General features: G+C 54.3%; 1 protein-coding gene across 1 annotated transcript in view; it reads right to left on the bottom strand.

The window, feature by feature from the left end:
- Positions 1 to 22561, bottom strand: part of NRXN2 (neurexin 2) — a 285310-nt gene that overhangs the window by 36302 nt on the left and 226447 nt on the right. The window contains 2 exon segments of the mRNA XM_043518686.1: positions 1012 to 1101; positions 7479 to 7650. Coding sequence (XP_043374621.1) covers positions 1012 to 1101; positions 7479 to 7650 — 262 coding nt within the window.

Below are 22561 nucleotides of genomic sequence, written 5' to 3' on the forward strand. Positions count from 1 at the left end.
GAAAAGTCAAGCTGGTGAAAAAATACCCAGAGTTCTAGGAAGGGATAGGGATTCTGGCTGTTTGAAGATACAGAGTGAAATCGGTGGCTCCATTAAAGTCAACAGCAAAATGCCCTTCACTGTCTCACTAACCAAGACAGATGGTGTAGTCTAGTGGGTAGGGCACAAGAGTGGGATCTAGGACTCCTGGGTTCTATTCCTGGCTCTGTCGCTGACTATGGGCAAGTTTCCGAGCCTCTGATTCCCATTAGCCTACTTAGACTGTAAGTCTTTGGGAAAGGGAGCATGCGTCCTGCAGCACCTGGCACAACAGGGCCCTGATCTCAGTCAGGCTCTCCAGAAGCCAGTGAAAAATAACAACTCTCAATAATATCCATCATTCCCGACCCCTGCATTGTAGGTGTGAGAACCTCCCGTATCGCACCCCCACCATTCTGTGGGAGAAATAGCAAACCCTCTCTGTCATCCTTACACACCCCTCCCTGTGTCTCTCTGAGTCAGGCTCCATCTGTTTGCTGATCTGCTGTATTTACTCTTCTGCAACTCACAACTGCCTGGAATCCTAAAGAGTTATGTTTGCTTAAAATAATCTGTATCAATGAGTCCCACAGGCTAACCCCGCCGACCTCCTCCAGGAGCGGTGAGTCCCACAGGCTAACCCCGCCGACTTCTGCAGGAGCTGTGAATTAGGCTAACCTCAGTCTCCCTTCATCTACAGAAAACTAATAATGTTACATAAGTCTGTAACCCAAACCCAAGATACCTACAGCTGTGGAAAGGATGGGCTGCATCTGTCATAACCGACCGAGCTATATAAAGTTCTCGGTGACCAATGAAATCATGCATCCACCCTCCTTTACCATCCAAATCCCACCACCAATTTTTAACTAAGCTCCCAGGACAAGATGCTTTCTAAAGAGGAGGTGGAGGAGAGGGTTGGGTTGGCAGCGGGAGAGCTCTGCACCTTTAAATCTTTTTATTAATTAATCGCAATTAATTATCATTAATTACCTTTGTCGAGTAGCCACTCATCTACTACTCGACCGAGCCGATACGGAATTCTCTGCCTAGCAATCGCCAGCCGCTCATTATCACTGTTCCCTTTAAAGAGTTTAGAGAAGAGATTTGTAGACGGTTAAAAGAAAAAAAAATCAAAAGATAAAATCAAATAAGAGAGAGAGAGAGAGAGAGAGACATATAACACCATCTGGAAGGTCAAAGGTTAGCATGTTTAGAGAGGTCAAATAGCGGTTAAGCGTTGGATCAAAATTAACTGGCTTGGGAGGGGTTTGGTTGATGGTTTAGTCGATTTAGCACAGAGAACTATTTACACAGTTTAGTAGAGTTTAGGTGTTAGGTGCGCGGCTGGATGTTAAACGGATTTATGCAGCATTTAGGAGGAGAAAGCTCCGGTGCAGTTTGGGGTTTAAAACTGACTTTTATCAACCTTTAGTCCCTACCAAATCAAATCAAATCCCGAAAACACAGCGACAAACGGTCCATTGCCACCTTGGAGAAAAGACACGTTTCCTGTGCACCCGTTTCCCTTTCTAGCTTCCTTTGCCAAGCTTCTCTGCCCAATTCCCCCTGTGCCCTCCCCGCCCCGCAGCAAAAGGCACACAAACAAGGTCACACTCACCCCCCATGCCATCCCATTTGTTTCTGAAAACCCAGCTGGGAAAATCAAAGAATGTTTCTAAAAGGCATTAGAAGCTGGGCAAGCCTTCCTGGTTTGTTTCAGTGAAGAAGAGAGGGGCTCTCTCTCTAAGGCCTGCATTAGCAGGGAGGGTGTTTGTGCAGTAGCTGCATCCAGCGCAATTGGGCCCTCGATCCCAAATGCCAGTTAGGTGCTACCAGAGGGGAAGCTCAGTGTTCATACAGCGCCCAGAATAATGGGGCCCCTGACCTCAGCCAAGTCTTTGACTGGAATAGAAATGCTCCTCGTGTCTCGTCCTCCACGCTTTACAAACGAGCCGGTTAGTGAATTCCCAGGGTGACTGGGTTCTGGAACTGGCATCACACACGAACTACAGGTTAGGAGTAAAGGAAGCAGCTGTCTTACTGACATAGATGAGGTCAAGGGACAGGATTGCTCAGCATGGGTAACACACCTGCCCTTTGCTGCTGATTGCGATTCCCTGTTGGCTCGGCTGGCAGGAGTAGGTGCCTTTGCAAGAGAGAATCTGTGGTGATGATCAGGGTCTGCGCAGTGCCTGGAGCAATGGGGCCCTGATCTCAGTTGTGATCTGTGCAGTGCCTGGCACAATGGGGGGTCTGTGCAGTGCCTGGCACAATGGGGGCCCCAATCTCAGTCGGGGTCTCTAGGTACTATTGGGATGCAATCAAATAATTGTACAGGTGGGAAACTGAGGCACAGAGCGATTATGGGGCAGATTTTCCAAAGAGCTCAGTGTAAGCCACTGGTCTGTGCCTGATTTGCAGAGACTGCAAGTCTGTTACAGCCCAGCAAGGGAGCCCTGGGTTTTTAGCTTAATCTGTAGAGATTGCAGCTGGTTTGATCTCTGGTGTCGGCACTGAGCAGGCCCCAGACCTCCAAAGAACTTGGCATGCTGGGAGCTGATCCCTTGGGGAAATCAGGCCATTAAGGCCACAGCAGAAGCAGCTATGAAATGTGGCCCCAGTTGTGCATGGCAAGTAAGGGCCTCAGTGATTTGCCCCAGGTCACAGAGGGAGTCTGTAGTGGAGGCTGGAATGGAAGGAACCCAGGAATCCTGGGTTCTCTGGGAAATCTGGTCTTGTTCAGCTTGCTCAAGATCACACAGGGGATCCCAGCACCGTACCCCCAAAGGCACCTTTCCTGGTGCGAGTGAAATGGCAGAGATGCTCAGGCTGTTCCTCTATGTTTGGGGGAGGAGAAGAGGCAGCACTGGCTGGACACTAATTATCTGACAGAGACCAGGAGGTCACAGCGAACCCCACCACCATGCCTGTGCACAGAGGTAACAAGCCCTTAGTAATGAGGAGGCAGCTGGGGGGGTGAGGGGTTACGCTGGGTGGAGCAGCCCTGCTGGGCTCCTGTTGTGCACTGGCTGTACTGGATGGTGAGTTGGAGTGGGGAGGAAGGAACAGGCTGTTAGAGGAGGATGTGGGGGAGGTGCTAAAGTGGGGAGCCTGTAGGAACTGGTGGGAGCCAGGACGCCTGGGTTCTCTCCCCAGCTCCAGGAGGGTGGTGGAGTCTAGTGGTTGGAGCAGGGGGTGGGTTCCCTGAAGGCAATGAAGATCCCTGTGAAGCTGGGTTCCTCTCTGCGAGGGGAAGGGATGCAGAAACCCCTCCTGTGAGCAATCTCCTCTGAGGTCTCCCCACCCTCACCTCTCTATTCAGGATGCCATTTGGCCCCCTAATTAGGAGTGATCGGGGACTTTTTACGCTCTCATTAGAGCCTATATTAACGAAGCGATTAACATCTTTAATTAAAGCCACACCATTCCTGGGAAGTGACCTGGGTTGCTAATCAGCAGCCAGCACTCCGGCAGCCTGGGGGGATTGCCATAGGAGCTACATGCATGTGGGCTTGCTAAATGGGAGAGTGCTGGTGTACATGGGAATTGCAGGTGTGTGCATCACATGTCCTGTCTATATATCAGGTCATGCCTGTGTACATACAAACTACATGTGTGTGCGTCACTCTCTACATATCAGGACATGCCTGGGGCTGGTGTAATCATGTGCGTGTTGGTGTACGTACAATCTACACATGTGCATTGCAATGCTGCTGAGCTCCAGGCGCTGGAGCTGGGGGGAGCCCAGATTCCTGATCCCAACCCCTAACAGCCTTTACCATTTTCTGGGCTATTCTCTAGCTAGCAGTTCTGGGTCATTATGTCACACACACCCCCAGTGCCACCTTCTGTTTGGGCCACATAGGTCCGGGGGCTCTGAAACCAGCCCTCCCACCACTGCAGGGCACCCAGCTGAGTGGCGCAGCACAGCACAGCCAGGCAGAAAAGCTTGGTGTCCACTGACATTCCCCCCAAAGAGGACTTGGAGCTACAGGCAGCCTGTGACTGGTGGCTTGGGCGGGCGGTGGGGTGGGGGGAGGGAAGGAAGAGAAGGCACTAACAGGAAGAGACATCCAGATGCTATGGTGATGGGTGCCATGTAAGGACCCACAGATGGACGGATGGGGATGGATAGAGGGCTGTGTATGGGCATGAATGGAGAGGGCAAATGGAGATGGATGGCTGGATGGAGGCATTTGTGTGGGGAGAAGTCAGTGCGAATGGAGATGGATGGAGGGCAGTGAATGGAGATGGATAGAGGGCTACGTGGGGGAGAAAATGGTGTGGATGGGGATGGATGGAGAGCTGTGGATGGGGACGGATGGATAGAGGGGTATGTGGGGAAGAAGATGGTGCAGATGAGGATCGATGAAGACCTGTGGATAGGGAAGGATGGAAGGGTGTGTATGGGGATGGATGGGGAAGAAGATGGTGTGGCTGGGGATGGATGGAGGGCGGTGGATGGGGATGGATGGAGGGGCATGTCGGAGAGAAGATGGTGTGGGTGGGGATTGATGGAGGAGAAGACGGTGTGGATAGGGATGGATGGATGGAGGGGTATGTAGGGGAGAAGATGGTATTGATGGGGATGATTGGAGGGGCATGTGGGGGAGAAGATGGCATGGATGGGGATGGATGGAGGGGTGTGGAGGGGGATGGATGGAGTAGAAGATGGTGTGGATGGGGATGGATGGAGGGCAGTGAATGGGGATGGATGGAGTAGAAGTGGTGTGGATGGGGATGGATGGAGGGCAGTGAATGGGGATGGAAGGGTGTGGATGGAGATGGATGAAGGTGTACGTGGGGGAGAAGATGGTTGTGGATGGGGATGGATGGAGGGCAGTGGATGGGGATGGAAGGGTGTGGATGGAGATGGATGAAGGTGTACGTGGGGGAGACGATGGTGTGGGTGGGGATGGATGGAAAGCTGTGGATGGGTCGGATGGAAGGGTGTGTGTGGGGATGGATGGGGAAGAATATGGTGTGGATGGGGATGGAGGGAGGGCAGTGAATGGGGATGGATGGAGGGCTGTGGATGGGGATGGATGGAGGGGGATGTGGGAGAGAAGATGGTGTGGATGGGGATGGATGGAGGAGAAGATGGTGTGGATTGGGATGGATAGATGGAGGGGTATGTGGGGGAGAAGATGGTGTGGATGGGGTTGGATGGAGGAGAAGATGGTGTGGATAGGGATGGATGGATGGAGGGGTATGTGGGGAGAAGATGGTGTGGATGGGGTTGGATGGAGGAGAAGATGGTGTGGATAGGGATGGATGGATGGAGGGGTATGTGGGGGAGAAGATGGTGTGGATGGGGATGATTGGATGGAGGAGGGTGAGGATGGATGGATGGATGGGGATGGGTAGGAGATTGTGTTGTGGATGGATGGTGGGTGAATGGGATGGATGGAGGGTACGTGGGGAGAAGATGGTGTGGATGGGGAGTGACTGTGGAGGGATGGATAAGGACCGAGAGAGCACAGTGAGATAGGGAAGGAGATTGAACAGTTGTGTGGGGTGGTATCTTATGAGTGCTGTGTGGCGTTTTCACAGCATTTAAGTGGAATGTGCAAGGTTTTCTATGTGTGCACATAAAAGTGTGGGAGACACCAATGTGCAGGGGGTTGCGTGAATGTGCAAGTTCCTGACGTGCTACCTGGCTGCTCTCCTGGGAGGGCTTGGCATGGAACTTGCTGGAAGAGGCAGCCCGGGGTGAGTGTGGGTGGGAGATCAGGGAAGGGGCCATGATCGGGCAGGCAGGGGTGTCTCACTGCGCCAGCCTCCTGCTGCTAGAAATTGCTAGTGTCTCAGGGACGATCCAGCATGTACATGATGCGCCCTCATGATTATCCATGCCACGCCCCTGATGATTACCCACAATTGTGCCTGCCAAGCATGGCCCGATGGGTGCTGCAGAGTGGCTAATCCAGGGTGGCATCTCCGCTCCAACAGGCAGAAGGAGCACGCGCTGGTATGTGGTTGAGGAAGATACCTCTGTGCACGAGTGTGTACGACGAGCGTCAGTGTGTGTGAGACATCTGTCCCCGTGCTGGGCCTATTCCACATGCAGTTCTCTGCTGCTGTGTGTTGTGGGGATGGCTCTGACCACCTGCCTATGTGTACACGTGTGTGTGTTTGGAAACCTGTGGTGTTTGTGTACATCTGTCTTCGCATGCCTGTGTTTGTGCATGATCTTGTGTGCACGCTTTGGTGCGTTTGCACGTGTGTGTTTTTGCATACCTGTGTGTGGGTGTACAGATGTGCATTCACATTTCTGGCTTTGCGTGTGTGTGTGTGTGTGTGTGTGCGCGCATGTGTATGTGAGAAAGAGCATGGGTGTGCATGTTCATTCATCTCCAGTCCTGAGTGGATTTGTGGGCAGTGGTGGCCAGGACTGGCTCCCTGCCTCGTCCTCCTCATGATGATCTGTCCTTGGGAACTAGCTCAGATTCTCCAGGCCAGGCGGAGATGCCAGCTAGCCCAGGGAACAATTGGCAGCTTGGCAGCCCAGGTCCGAAGGGAGCATATCCTCCGATCCTTCCCAGGAGTCTGACCCCTGTTAAGCTTGCCTGGCTGGCTCTTGGGGTGGTGGTTTGTGTGTGATGCAGCCAGAGATGATGGGGAGTGGCAGGAATCTGCCCACTCAAGACAGAGAAAGCTATGGGGGTTTCAAATACAAATGTGGCATCATCTCCCCATCCCCAACATTCCCAGGGGCTGAGGGAGCTCGGTAGCGGCCAGAACCAACTTGTAATCCCTGATCTTTCCCTGACTCCCCAACTCTGCAGCCGGCTGGAGCAGAACCAGAGGGCAGAGCCCAGAGTGTGTGGCTTAGGGCCTATACTGCTAAGGGCTGGGGGAGATTCTCCCAGGGCAGGGAAGCAGGGCTGATGCCACTGCCTCCAGGGCCTTGAGAAAGGGAATTTCAGATCTACTGCCTCCCCTGCAATGGGCACCTTCTACCTGTTCCCAGCGAGGAACTGCCTCCTGCTCCCCTACAAGCACCTCAGATTCCCCGCCAGGCACCTCTGATCCTCTCCCCCACTAGAAACCCCCAAGCCACTGGCACCTCAGCTCCCCCCTACTAGGAACTGCTCCCCTTTTCTGGGCACCTCCCCAGATTGCACACACACCCAGCTACAGACTGTCCCACTCAGTCTGCCCCTGCTAGGAAACCACTACCCTGGTGTACCTGCCTTTTTCCACCACTGAACGCTGGATGCCCTATAATGCCCAAGAGTCTCTCTCTAGTTCCATGGTGGGTGGTGACTTTACCCAGAATCCTTTGCAGGGGGAATGGGCACCAATCAGGGCTGATTCCGATGGGTGGTGGTGTTACCCAGAATCCTTTGCAGGGCCAGGCAGGGATGAGGACTGGTTGCGACCTCCACCGCTGATGGTGCACACAGGCCGGGTGTTGGGGCAGGGTGGGCGGCAGGGCTGGCGCCCAGCCTTACCTGCTGGGTAGCGCTCATTGATGGGCCAGTTGTCCACCTGCAGCGTGGCATTGCCCCCGCTCCGGGTGAAGCGCACCACGTGGTACTTGCCATCGTTCACCATGGCATTGGTCTCCTCGATGGTGATGTCATCCGTGCCCACGTTGAAGATGACCCCAATTGTGCCTTGATCCTGGAGGGGGAGGAGAGACATCAGAAAAGGGGGTGAGGGCGGGAGTTGAGAGCCAGGACTCCTGGGTTCCATCCTCAGCTCTGGGAAGGGAGTGGGGGCTAGAGTGGGGGGGAAGGGAGTCAGGACTCCTGGGTTCTATCCATGAGATCTAGTGCTAGAGCAGGTAGGCATTATCCTCCTCTCCCCTACCCCCGCCATAGGTGCTGACTCCATGGGTGCTCTGGGGCTGGAGCACCCATAGAAAATAAATAGTGGGTGCTCAGCACTCATCAGCAGCCCTGCTGATCAGCTACTCCCCCCCACGCCCCCAGTGCTTCCTGCCCACCAATGATCAGCTGTTCAATAGTGTGCAGGAGGTACTGGGGAGGAACCGGGGCAGGTGTGCTCTGGGGAAGGGGGTGGAACAGGATGGGAAGGGGCGGGGATGGAGCGGGGGGGAGTGGAGGCAGTGCCTGGGGCAGAGTGTGGCGGGGGGGTCGAGCACTTTTTCGCAAATCACAAAGTCGGTGCCTCTGCGCCTTTCAATGATTCTCCCTCCTACATGGCAGCCCGTATCATTTCTCAGGCATGGTTTTTCAAGGCCAGAATGAGACCCACCCAGGACTGAGAGCAGCTGTGTCTGGGGTGAGGCACCACGGCTGTTCAAACGTCACACAGTGATTCTGCAGAGTCTGAGTCAGGAAGTGAGGGAGAATCTCCTGGCTGATTGTGGGGAGGCCAAATGGAATCACATGAGTGGGAATTCGGACAGGGACCAGAATTAACATCCCCTGGTATGGGGGCAAGACCAAGGTACCTTCCCTGAGCACAAGTTTGAAAGAGCTTTGCTTGATATTTCATTGGAAAGATGGAACATCACCATGACAGCGCGCCCATTAAACTTCACCCCACAGCCAGTCCCACAGCGCCACTCCAGCCCCCGACCTCACTCCCAGCAGCACATTGCCCCTCCAGACCCCCGCCCCACTCCCAGCCCCATTCTGCCCCTCCACCCCCCGGCCTACTCCCTGCAGCACAGCGTCCGCCACCCCACAGCGCTCCTCCAGCTCCCCACCCCACAGGGCTCCTCTAGTCCTCTACCCCACTCCTTGCAGCACAGTGCCCCTCCAGGAAAGGTTCAGAACAGGGCAACAAAAATGATGAGGGGTATGGAACGGCTGCCATATGTGAAGAGATTAATAAGATTGGGAGTTTTCAGCTTGGTAAAGAGACGACTAAGGGGGGATATGATTGAGGTCTCTAAAATCATGACTGCTGTGGAGAAAGTAAATAAGGAAGTGTTCTCTACTCCTTCTCATAACACAAGAACTAGGGGCCACCAAATTAAATTAATAAGCAGCAGGTTTAAACCAACAAAAGGAAGTATTTCTTCACACAACGCACAGTCAATCTGTGAAACTCTTCACCAGAGGATGTTGTGAAGGCCAAGACTATAACAGGGTTCAAAAAAGAACTAGATAAATTCATGGAGGATACGTCCCTCAATGGCTATTAGCTAGGATGGGCAGCGATGGTGTCCCTAGCCCCTGTTTGCCAGAAGCTGGGGCTGGGCGATGGGATGGATCACTTGATGATTACCTGTTCTGGTCATTCCCTCTGGGGCATCTGGCATTGGCCACTGTCGGAAGACAGGACACTGGGCTAGATGGACCTTTGGTCTGACCCAGTAGGGCCATTCTTATGTTCCAGCCCCACAGTGCCACTCGAGCCCCCCCTCCCTGCAGCACAGCACCTGTTAATGACCTCCAGCAGCTCCATAGAGCACAGTGCCCCCTACTGAGGCCTACCTCACTCCCCCCAGCACAGTGCCCCCTACAGCCCCACTCCCTCCACTACTGAGGCTCTGCCCTGCTCCTACAGCACCATGCCCCCTACTGTATTCCTGGCCCATGCTGTGCAGCACTGCGCCCCCTAGCACCGCACTGGGGTTAGCACTGACTGCGTGGGGAGAGCGCCACCTCCCTGCAGCACAGTGCCCTGTAGTAGTCAGCAGTGAATCTGAGGGGAGAGCAACCCTGGCTGAGCCCCCCACAACTATGGCTGCTTCCTTCAAGGTCTCCCCTCCAAGCCCTGAATGGGTCTGTCCCTGTTAGTGAGGTTAGAGATGAGTGTGAGATGGCTGCATGAGGACAGCCTCCGGGAAGCATCTACTGTGACTCCAAGTCTTGCTGGGAGGAAAGGGATTTGTTAGCCAGCTGCTTGGGAGATCCATTCCCAGCAGCCTGTGCCAGACACAACCATCTCCGCGGCTCAGACCTGGGGCCACAGTCCTCGCTCCCTTACGCCAGGCTAAAGCGAGAGGAGAAAGTTCTCCCCAAGACAGGCATAAAACCTGACACCCAGTCCTTCTGCTCTAATCACTAGATCCCCCCTCCCCTCCCAGAGCTGGGGATAGAACCCAGGAGTCCTGTTTTTCTCCCCAGCCCTGATTCTCTAATTCCCTGATGGCGCCGGCCCCTCTCTGGCTAATTCACTTGGGCTGCAGAGTAATCAAAGCCCCTTTAATTCAGTTCCGGAGCCATCGATTGAAATTTCAGCCCTAAGCTCATTTGCGTCGTCAATACGCTAATGATCAGGGCCCGTCTGCGGCAGAGTGGGAATGGATTCAGCCCTGGAGCCAGGCACGGCACTGCGCATGGGCTGGGAGCCACTGGCTTCCACCCAGCACCTCAGCCTTAGGGTATGGGGTGGGGGCGTCTGGCTCTTCCACTCTGGTCATGTGCACGTGTATGTTTCTCTGTGCTAGCATCTGTTGGTGTTTGTCCGGGAGCGTGTGTCTAATCATCTCTGGATGTGTGTGCTTGTCTGTGCCTGTCTGTGACTGTGTGCGTTTCTATCTCTGCGTGCAGGCGTGTCTGGGACAGTGTGTGTGTCTGTTATCTCTGGGTGTGTGCGTGTGTGTCTGGGACTGTGTGTATATTTCAGTTATCTCTGTGTGCGTACATTGTGTGTTTTCAGTAGTCAATCAGCCACAGCTGGCTCTTCCCTCTGGACTGGACCTGCTATGGGGTAATAAAGATCTTGAAATAAATGATAGAGATCCCTGTGCACGTAAGGTCCCAGATTCAAATGGGATGGGATGCTGGGCACCACCCTTGACACCAGCTGGGGCACACAGCCAGCACGCCAGGCAGGGACTGCTCACTGGCCCAGAGCACCAGGGGCTAGGTGGGAAGGGCTCAGACTGAATGAATCCCTGACTAGCCATTGCAAAACGTGCATCTCTGCCCATGAGCCCTGGCCCCAAGACATTCTATTCCAGCTCTGGGAAGGGAGTGGTGTCTAGTGGCTAGAGCAGGGAGGCTGGGAGTCAGGACTCCTGGGTTCTATGCCCAGCTCTGCCACTAACTTCCTGCAGGAGCTTAGCTTGGGCCCATGGAGCCATCCTACCATGTTGGATCCCAGATGGTTTAACCCAATCTGGTGTGGGATATTTTTTCTCTCCCGCCAAATGCTTATTTCTTGGCCCATGTGGTTCTGAAATTTGGATCCCTCTGTCCTGTCACACCCTGGAAGCAGTCCCCGTCAGAGAAGCCTGCCTCCCAGCTCTGGGCTCCCTCAGAAAGCTGAGCCACCAAATACATATGTGCAGCCTCTGCAGCCCTTGCAGTTCGGGGCTGGTGCAGCACTTAAGGGTTACAGTGCTAACCAGTGCTTAACAGCACATGGCAGGATAGGCGGCTGCGTCCCAGCTATTATGGCGTCTCATGCTGCTTATTAGAGCTGTGGATGTAATTACTGCATTACACAGGGGTCATTACAGCACAAGGGAGTGAAAGTAATGCCCTGCCCGCTGTTTGGTTTGCACGAGCAGCGCGGGACAGGACAATGCACTTGGTGGACAATTGCTGGGCACATATAAAGCATTGCTAGTAGGATTAGAGTAGAAGCGTTGGTATGGCTGCACCTGTGGGGGTGGGGCTTGCCATACTGCACTGTCAAGACAATACATGCAATGCAGCAGCAGGGCGTTATACGCAATGTGAACCACCAGAACGATGCGTGAACTATTGCACCACCAATGCAATGCATGTGACAGGGAGATACATGTACTAGGGACAGACAGAGAGATGCAAGGAATAATGCACAGTTGGGACAATGCATGAAATACACAATTACAGGGTATTATGCACAATATGGACCACTGGGGCAATGCATGGAACATTAAGTGGCAGGGTGTTACTTGAAATATTGACCCCCAGAGCAATGCATGGAGTATTGCATCAATGGGATAAGGCATGTAGGGCATCACATGCAACAAGGGGTCAGTATACGTAACATGGCCTGCTGGTGCAGTATGCAATATACCATTGCAGAGGCAATGTATGCAATAATGTGAAGCCAGGGCAGTATACACAATATGGACCACTGGGCCAGTATATACAGTACAGACCCACTGGACTAGCATATGCGGTATGCACTGCTAGAGCAATGCACACAATAATGTAACACTAAAGCAACGCATGGTATATGGACCACTGGGTTGGTATTCATAATAGTGACCAATAGGGCAATGCATGTACTCTGTGCTCCTACATCAGCATCCACTCTGTGCCCCTTTGCAGTAACTGCTGTCCTGCCAGAGCTACTGGGATAGAGTGGTGAGAGAGCACAAATAGTATGGTGAGGGGTGCCCCTTGGGTACCAGGCATGGTGAGCACCCCTAAGCTCTGCAGGAGCAGAGCAGTTGGCAGTGCTGCAGAGATGGCTCACTGCAGGGTGGCCATGCCTGCTCTGATTGTAAGCACGCCACAGCCTGTTTCCCTGCCTCCTCTCCCAGTCCTGCCCCAAACAGTCCCCGTCTGCCCCTCCTCACCAGCCAGCAGAGCACCATCATCCCCAAGCTCTGAGCAATGGCCCTGTCACAGCATCTGGTTAACTGGCACCAGCACCGCAGCACCCCAGGGGAGGAAGAGAACCACCCACTCCCCTGGAAGCAGAGATCAGTCTGGCTCCCTGCTGGGCCTGCTCCTGGGGGTCCGAATGGGCCTCAAGTCTGCCCTAGAGTGGGGCGGCGTGGGGAGGATTTTGCCCACGGAACTTGTTCAATGCCACACACTAATGGCTGGGCTGGGTTGCAGCTGCATCTGGGTGGTGCAAGAGGGTCAGGGTCTGGCCCCTTTAACACAAGTGGCAGAGGAACATGCTATATCTCAGCTGCACAAGGGTGCATGTTGGACCTCCAAAGCTGGGTTTGGGGGTGCTGGGGCTGCCCCTCGGAAAGGGGAATCCCACCTCCTGGGTGCTATGGGAGTCTGTGGGGAGATGGGCACGTCAGCAAATAGGGCACTGGAGTCAGCGGGAAGGCATCCCCTGCATTGGCCCCCAGCTGTGACACAGACTGCCAAGGGGGAGGGGGCAGCACTTCCCTGGGGCAGAGCACTCTGGAGAGCCCCTGCTGCCCATACCCCACCTGCAGCTCAGCCTTTGTTAAGCAGGCCACTGGCAGCAGAGAGGGTGGAGCTAGGAGGATCAGTGGGACACAGGGCTGGGGAAGGAGACTGTAGGGGAGAGGAACTGGGGACCTTCCCATCTAGTATCATCTAGCTGCTCTCGATCAGGCCCATCTATTCCATTAACCTTACTCTGCTCCCAAGGCCGCAGACAGCTCGGTCTCCCCCTCTCCCTTCCACCCCGGATCAAATCAATGGGCCCATCCAACCCCATCTCCCCCTCTCCTTCTGTCCCAGATCAGACCAGTGGGCCCAACCATCCCTCCCCGTCGGGTTGTCTTGCCTGGATTCCTGCATCCTGGCTAATGTACCTCATACTTCAGATGAGCCATGGCCCATGCAGTAATGGATCAGTTGTACTGCCCTAGTGAGGATGGGGGAGGGGAATTTCCTCCTGACCACTCTCCTCTTCCCATGGCGATTAGCCAGGGACCAGGAGCATGAGATCTGATTAGCTCTGCAACAGCCCAGTATCTGCGCAGCCACAGATGCTTGTCCTGGTGGCATCACTACCCAGCTGGGGCTGAGGGTCACCCGGGGGGAGATTTAAGCTGCTCCCAGCATCGGAAGTTCAAAGAGGACATGGGGAGTGAACAAACTGACAAAGCTGAATGGCAACACCACCAAATAAAGCCCTGGGACAAAGCAAAGCACTCGCTGCCTGGGCACAACTGCTCTGGCATGCCAGATGTCCATAGTCATCTGCCCAATACATCTCACAAGGCCAGCAAGAGCCACTCTAACCACACCACGATGGCCACCACTGTACAAGGCAACAAAATGGTCACCACCCCTCATTTCTGTTTGCCCACTAGTTTTGTCTGTCTGTTAAGATTATGCTCTTCCCAGCGAGCAGCATGATCCCCAAAATGTCCACCAGGCCACTCCTGGCAACAAAATGGCCACTTCCCCAGTGTCTGCTTCCCACCGGTCTGGTCCTATCTATTAATATTACGATCTTCCCAACAAACAGTATGATCACCAAGATGGCTGCTGTGCCACGCCAGGCAACAAAATGGCTGCCAGCCTGATGTCTGCTTGCCCACCAGTTATGTCCGTTTGTCTGTCAAGATTAGCATCTTCCCAATGAGAAGCGTGATCCCAAGATGGCTGCAATGTCATGTGAGCAACAAAATGGCTGCCACCAGGTAGATTCTGAGGCCATTAATCTTGTCCCTCTGTCTATCTCAAGAAAGCACTGGAAATGCTAAGATCTACCCACCAAGGAGTGTGCTCCAAAATAGCTGCCGTCACCCATGCTGAGCAAGACAAGAAATGGCTGCCATTTCAATTAACTCTGGTATCTGCTGGCTACTCCTGCCTGTCTGTCTGTCTGTCTTTCTGTCAAGAAAACACCAGAAATGGTCATATTACAATCTTCCCCACAAGAAGTATGATCTCCAAGTTGGCTGCTGCCACCCACACCAAGCAAGGCAACAAAATGGCTGACCTTGCCTCTGTGAACTGTGATGTCTGACTGCCTGCTAGTTTTGGCTGTCCGTCTTTCCTTCTCTCAGGAAGACACCAGAAACATAACACTATGATCTTTCCAACAAGGAGTTGGCTCTTCAAAGAGTGGGAGGTGTACCATCACCCAAGCTATGCAAGATAACAAAATGTCCGTCTCCTCAGTCAACCTCAGGCAGCAGACTGTCTGCTATTCCTGGCCATCTATCTGTCAAGAAGCCATTGGAAATGTTAATATTTTGATCCTCCCAACAAACTATATGTCTCTCAAGATGGCTATTGACAAGCAAGATACCAAAGTGGCCTCCACTTCACTGAACTTTGACATCTAATTTGTCTTTTTGTCTGTCTCAGGAAGACATTGGAAATATGAGGACTGGGCTCTTCCCTGTTGTGCATACAACCACAGATGGCGGCTGCTGCTCACACCAACCAAAATGGCCACTGCCTTAGTGAACTGCCCACTAATCTTGTCTGTCTAGCTCCGTGTCTCAAAAGATACTAGAAATATTAAGACTTTGGCCTTCCCAACCAGGCATATGATTCCAAAATGGCTGCCATCATCCAGGCCAACAAAATGACTGTCGCTTCAGGAATTTGGACATCCAGCAGCCACTCACCTTTTCTTCTGTCTTTTCAACAAGGCACTGGGAATATTACGACAAGGATTGTCCTGACAAGATGCATGATCCCAAGATGGCTGCTGCCAGTTACGTCAAGCAAGATAAAAGACACTGCCTTAGTGACCTCCAACACACGGCTGCCCACTAGCCTTGTTTGTCTACTGCAAGGGGGCACTGGAAATATTAAGACCTTCTCAACTGGGAGTGTGATCCCAAGATGGTTGCCGACAGCCGCGCCAACAAAATGGCTGCCACCATGTATATCCACCCTCCAAACAAATCCACCTGTCCCTGACTTGGTTTCTTTCCAACAAACAGGGAAGGAAGCTTTTCTTTCCCAGTGCTTCTCAATGCACAAATAGGCTAAGGACAGTGTGAACCACATTGGGGCTAATTCCTGTCAGATTCTCCACACTCACAGGGTAACCCCATCAAGGGGATCCTCCTGAATTCCCTGCAAGATTATGGTTGGGCCGCTGCTTCCTTGCTGGTCAGGAATGACTGACAGACTACTTGCTTGTCTGTTTGCGATGAGCAGTGTATTGGAGCAAGAGGTGTGACCCCATCACGCCCTGGATGGGCCCCCAAGCCAACACCAGATGCTTTGTTCAGAGACATTTATGAGGAGAGATATGCTTCCCAATGTTGCCTCAGCTCCCTATACAGCCAGGCAGTCCGATCAATGCTCCTCCAGCCCATTGCATCCCCCCGGCCCCTGGATCAGACCAAAGGGCCCTCTAGCCCTGTATCACTCAGTGCCACTGTGGATCAGACCCATGGGCCCATCCAGCCTGGTATCCCACCCGTCCCTGCTGCCCCTGATGAGAACAATGGGCCCATCTAGTCTGGTGTTCTGGGGTGGCCCATATTTGACAAGCCTGAGAACGATCCATTGTGCACTGGCCTGATGTGCCCGGCCAGCCGTGCGATGCTTTGTGTGGGCGTACCATTTGTTTGCAAGACTTGTGGTGCCATCTACTAGCCCTTTATAGCCCAATCTCAGTGTGCTGGGGCTGCCAACAGCCACTTAACCTCATAGACAAATCAATAGCAAAGTGGTTTTCTGCTTTACTGCCTCGGGCCTGGGACATGGGGCTGTTTCAGGTAGACGTGAGGAGTCATGACAGCACTCTGCAAGGGATGGCCACCTTGGACCTCGCAGCAGCACTGGCCCCAGGGCGGCAGTAGGGGGTGTTGTGCTGCAAGGAGCAGGGGCTCAGTAGGGGGCTCTTTCCCCTTGCAGTCAGTGCTGGCCCCAATGCCCCAGCATGGCCCTAGTGGGCGATGTGCTAGAGGGGTGTAGAAGAACGCAGGCAGCCGCTGATGCTGGGGCAGCCCTTTCCCCTGAAACGCCACCTCCAGCTCACATTCTGGGATTGCTGGGATGCTGCCCACGCAATGACAACAGTCAGAGGGCATTATATGGCCCCATGCCCGGGATAATGTCAGCTCTGTCTATGCTACCAGTACTACTGCCTGTCCAGCTTGCTAGCCCCTCATCGCCACCCCAGACATTAACTCCTGGCCCCCCATACACCCATTTGGGTTTGGGGTCCCCTTCAAACTCCCTTTTTTTTTTAACCCTTTCTTCACATCATCCCAACTGAGAACTGCAGCCTCCCCCACCCATAGATGCAAGAACAGCCTGCTCTGCCAACTCCCCCACCTCTTCACCTCATTCAAACCATAACTGAACAGGACTCTATAGTCATTTCTCTGTCCCCGTTCCTCACACTATGCAGCTTGGCACAGAGGGAGGGCCCACAATTGGGGGGAGGGATCTGTGCAGCACCAGGTACAATGAGGCCCCCAATCTCGGTCATGGTCTCTAGGGGTTACCCTAATACATGTATTAATACTAATCTGAGTCTGGGATAAAATATGTAGAAACAAATACTAAATACAAACTAATAACTGAAATTCACACATCCCCCTAATTAAATTCTCGTCTCTCGGGAGGGATGTGGGGCTTTTATACAGGGATCCCTTGCCTGGTGCTGAGATGCAGCTGTCTCTTGGCTGGGGAGTAAGGTGATCACAGTACAGTCAGAATCCCAGCACCCACAGCCCACGCCTTGCACGGGGCCCAGGATCGGGGCGGTTTGTTGATAGGAAGCTATTTTGCTCCATCAATCTTGGCTTTGGCTGGGTCAACTGCCGCATGGCTGAGCGAGATCAATCTTGCTCCATCCAACTGTCAGGCTGCATCAACAGCTCATTGCTCACCCTGTGGGCACACCTGTAATAGAGTTGTCTTGGAGGGCTGAGCACTGCCTGCATCAGGGCACGTTGAATTGGGACAGCCTTGTGCTAGGGAGGCAGTCCTGGGAACCATAGGCCTTTCGCCAAGAGCACCAGCCCTTCGACACCGCCCATCCCAGCATGGGTTGCCCCAAACGATGTCACCTTTGGAGCTGAGGCACTCCTAGCCAGGCACCAGGACCTTCAGGATCCTTTGGGAGCTCAGCTGAGCAGGGGAGTGATGGCACGGATGGACACAGGAGTCCGGGGAGGCTGTGGATGCTGCTCTGGCTTGGGCCATGTGCCCCATTCCCCGTTAAAGGGCAATAAAGGAAAACTGTTAATTAGAAGCTAATGATTCTGATCGGGTGCCAGGTGTAATTACTGCGCCCACGCTGAAGGCTTCCAGGGCTGCTAGGCAGAGGGGACAGGAGCAGAATGGGGACAGGCCATGGCATATTGACCCCACCCCCCGATTCACAGTGGGACCGACCACCCCTCCCTCCCAGGAGAAATCTGTCCTGCCCCCTCCTTCGCTTCCCTTCCCACCCCAAGAGCCCCTCCCCCACCAGGTGTGGAAATCTCTCCATTCATCCCTCTGCATCTTGTCCACTCTCCTTGCCCCACCCCCCTACCACTTGCCAGTGCCCAGCCCCAGCGATGATGGGCCCTGGACAGAGGCAGATCTGTCCTGGCTCCCACACTAGCAGGTTTCTCTCTGGCGGCAGGTTATTAATAAGTGATGGGCGGAGATGGCTCCTGCCTATGTGGTGCCCTGGGAGCAGAGCTGCTTCTCAGACATTCAGCCACAACCCAGTGGGGTCGTCCCTTGGACCCAGCTCAGAATTTACAAGAGGGCACAGACCATGGAGATATGCAAACCTGTGCTGAGGGCGCCTGGCAAACCAAGGATAGAACCCAGGAGTCCTAACATCCAACCCCCCGCTCTAACCACTAGACCCCACTCCCCTCTCACAGTGGGGATAGAGCCCAGGAGTCCTGACTCCCAGCTCTCCCCCCCCCCCGAACTGGAGACAGGGCTGCAGAGAGGTTTTTGGGGCCCTGGGGCAAAATCTGAAACTGAGGTCCCACAACTCTTCCAACAAAATTACCACTGAGGGGGGCCCAGGGAGGGGAGAGGGGTTGGAGGGTGAGCCCACCCTGCACTCACCGCACATTGGCAGCTCCTGTCCCATGGGGCTGGGCTCTGCTCCCCACTCGGAGCCATGGCACATAGGGTTGCAGCGCATCTCAGGGATGGCCTCCCCAGGCACCCATCCACCCCCTCTCATGGCAGAGAGGTGGCAGACCAGACCTGAGCAGCACTGCGAACCTGTGTGCCACTCATTTTGGAGGCCTTCTCAACTGGGGGGTTTGGGGCAAAATCTCTCCCTCTTTGGGCGGTCCTGGCTGGAGACAGAACCCAGGAGTCCTGACCCCCAGGCCTCCCCTGTTCTAACCACTAGACCCCACACCTCCCAGAGCTGAGAATAGGCTCTCCCCCATTACACCATACCCCCTCCCTTCCCATTTACTAACAAAAGCCTCATCGTTATATTTCTTTTTCCTCCATCTTCTAATGAAACGAGAAAAATCCATGTTTCTTTTTCCCCTGAAGCAGTGTTTTTACCAAGGCTGAATCCGTGCTGAGAAAGCCAGCCCTGGAGAGCTTTATCCCACAGATTCCATGGATCTTGGGGGGGATCCAGCCCAATGGGGTCCCCAGTCTGAGTTGGGGGGGTGTCTGTGCAGCTCCCGGCACAATGGAACCCCTAATCTCAGTTAGGGTCCCTCCCCCTTAATTATTATTCCAATTTAACAAACCCTTCCAAAAAACCTAGGGCGCGCGGCAAGATGATAACCCAGAAATCTCTCGTGGCTGCCAATAAAACCTTTATAATGATAATAAAGCAAGAATGGAGATTTGCAGCCCCTCCTCCTCTTCCGTTAGCAATCTAAAAATACGCCGGCAGGTGCAGAGGGCTGGCTAGCTGGCGCGCTGGCACTCCTGACTGTCAGTTGCACCGAGCGGGTCAGGCCTCCACGGTCCACACAATTACAGGGCTCACCTTTTATCAGTGCTCCCAACTCAAGAGGGCTCCCAAGACTCGGGATAGGGTTTCTTTCCATTCACATCCCCACGCTTTCTCTTGAAAGTGGGACGTAATCGTACCTGGCAGCATCACATCCCTGGGCTCTCTGTCGCAGGGATGACTGAATTACATTTACCACTTGGTTAGGCACACGAGTTAGCTCTCGGCACGCCAATTTGCTAAGCAGCACCACGTGAACTGACGCCAGAATGAGGGGCACAGCTGGCAGTTAAAGCGGCATGGGAGCTCCCTGTCCACACCCCAGCCTGCCCAGCGGCAGGTGGGCTCAAGGGCTTAAGTTCTGGAGTGATGGGTCACACCAGAGATAGACAGGCAGATCACATGGGGTTTATTTTTGTACAGTGTGCATCATAAAAATAGTGCCCCCGCTGCAGTGTGAAGAGTTTATTAGGCTTCCTTGGGGACAACTCGTGTAACTGGGCCACTCGTGTGAACTGTGGTCAGCCCTATCAAATCCTCATGCCGCCCAATCGCAGCAGCCCTGTTTACAGTTACCCTCATAAACCATCAGCAACTGGGCAGGTCTGACCGCAGCCAGTAGGAGGCAGTGCTGTGCACACAAACAAAGGTTAGAGAACTAATAAGAGCAGGTCAGCCAGAAAGAGGCACTGGGGTATGGGGCTCAACACTGAGTGCCAGAGGAGAGCGTCCCTATTGAGCCCCTGCTCCCTGAACTACAGCACCCTCTAGTGTTGCACTGGAGAACTGGGCCCAGCACTGACTGTGAGGTGAGAGCGTCAGAGCGTCCCTGCCCTGCTCCCGGTAGCGCTGTGGGTCGTGGTCCTTGCCTTGGACATCTCGCACCCCAGCACTGCTGGGCCTGGCCTCACTTAGCCCAGGGGAGCAAGCAACTGGGGGAGAGGGATAAGCCAAACCCCCATCCTCTTCAACCAGAAACTGTTAACGTTTGTCTTGAAAAGGGTTGCTAAGGTTCAGGATGGCAGCAGCAATTCAACAGGGAGAGCTAATGCACACGCACGAACACACCCCTCCCCAAGCAAACACAAACACACACTCCCCTCCCCAAGTCTGCACACACACATGCATGACCCCCTCCCCAGGTTCTCTCTCTCACCCCCGCCCCCCAGTACACATACACACACAGATCCCCCACCCCTGATACACGGCGCACACGGCTGTGCTCCAGGCTCCATGCAGAGGGCCCTGCATGAGGTGAGTGCAGGGTGCTGGTTAACATGCAGCTCACAGAGGCCTCATCAAGCTCCTCTCTGCCTCTCCTTTGTGCGGCAGGCATGGCACGGAGGGGGTGTGGGGTGGGGGTGAGCGATGACACAGCTGCCATGGGGTGACAGCTGCCCCCACGCACTGTGGGCTCAGCCCCAAGCATACAATTCAACCTTGTCTTTCCTTGGAGGACAGGCCTGATTTCGAGCCCTGAGCTTGGGCCGGATCGGGGGGGGGGGGGAAGAGGGGGAGGTGAGAGAGAGAGACTCCAACCCAGGGTCCGCAGGATGCTCCTAACAGGCCTTCAGGCCATGAAATCTGTCATGGTCTCCGCTGTGAGAAGAAGCAACGTTCTAGGGAAACAGGCACTGAGTGGAGACAGAGCTCCCCCACCAGTGTCAGCCACGCCAGGGGGAGCAAAGCAAGGGCTAGAACCCAGGAGTTCTGCCTCTACATCCCACCTCTCTTCCCCCTTCCCCTGCTCTAACCCCAAGCCTGGGGAGGGAACCCAGAAGTCCAGTGCTCTCCCCAGGCTGAGAAGTTCTCTCAGTAGCTGACTCTGGACCAGTGAGCATCGATACTGGAACCCCAGCAACAATTTACAGCCCCATTAGGGGTGGGAAATTTAGTAACAATCCAGTAATCCCAGGCCGAGTCCCTCCCCTCCCACCCGGCAATGACCTGGGAGCAGGGAGGCATTGGGCGCGTGCAGACCCCACCCCAGAACAGGGTGGATACTAGCTGGATAGGCAAACTAAGACGCACGTCTGTCAACAGGTCTGCTCTAGCTCAAGGTGCCTCAGGATGGATGCAGGGATCCCTAGGGGGAACCCCTGGCTGGGTTATACAGCTCAGGCCAGGCACTCAGAACAGCCTGACCTGCCTTAACAATCCCCAATGCTAGGAGCCGCAAGCCAAACCTACTCAAATCCTCCCAGCCAAATGGAACAAGCAGGGCTCAGCCAGGAGCCAAATTCACTATTTAAAGGGGTCTTTTGGCTGGGCAGCCTGAGGGGAAGGGAAAGAAAGGAGCGATTTCTCCCCTGAAACCCAAGGGGTTTGTCTTGCGAGCGTCCCTTTACATTCCCTGCATGTCGGGTGACCTAGATGGAAAAAGAGCCGGCAATCAGCAGCGCTGGGCTTTCACGTGCACACAGCACAGGCACAGCAAGAGATGCAGAGAGAAACACAAGGCCTGGGCCTCTATACATCTTCATCAGACCAAAAGACATGGATTTCTCTAGCACCTTCCACACTCTCTGCTTCCAAAACACTCCATGAGCAACATGCAAACCAGACACAGAGATTGCTCAGATGCGGCCGCCTTTGGGGGGGGGGCGAGTCATGGGGGCCATTTGTGCAGTGATCTCTCACCAGGGCTCAGATGCAGCCATTTAGTGGGGGTGCGGGTAGAGATGCATTAGGCAGCAGTGATGCAGCTGAATCGGTGACCTGCATTCTACAGCTGGTTCTGGGTGCATGGTCTAGTGGGTTAGAACCGAGGGGCTGGGAGCCGGGACTTCTGGGTTCTGTTGCTGGATCCTGGGGGCTCTAGTGGGTTAGATGGGGGTGGGGTCTGGACTGCTGCATTCTATCCCCAGCTCTGACAGGGAAATGGGATCAACTGGTTAGAACAGGGGGCCTGGGAGCCAGGACTCCCAGATCCATCCGTAGCTCCTGGGCGGGGAGGGAATGGGCTATACGGGGTTAGAGCAGCAACTCCACATTCATCTACATCCCACCTCTCTTCCCCCTCCCAACCTCCTGTCTCTTCCACACACTCAACCTCCACCCAATCCCATCAGAGACCAGGTCCCCATGGCCTGAT

Source organism: Dermochelys coriacea, chromosome 7, assembly GCF_009764565.3.
Source record: "Dermochelys coriacea isolate rDerCor1 chromosome 7, rDerCor1.pri.v4, whole genome shotgun sequence".
Lineage (NCBI taxonomy): Eukaryota > Metazoa > Chordata > Testudines > Dermochelyidae > Dermochelys > Dermochelys coriacea.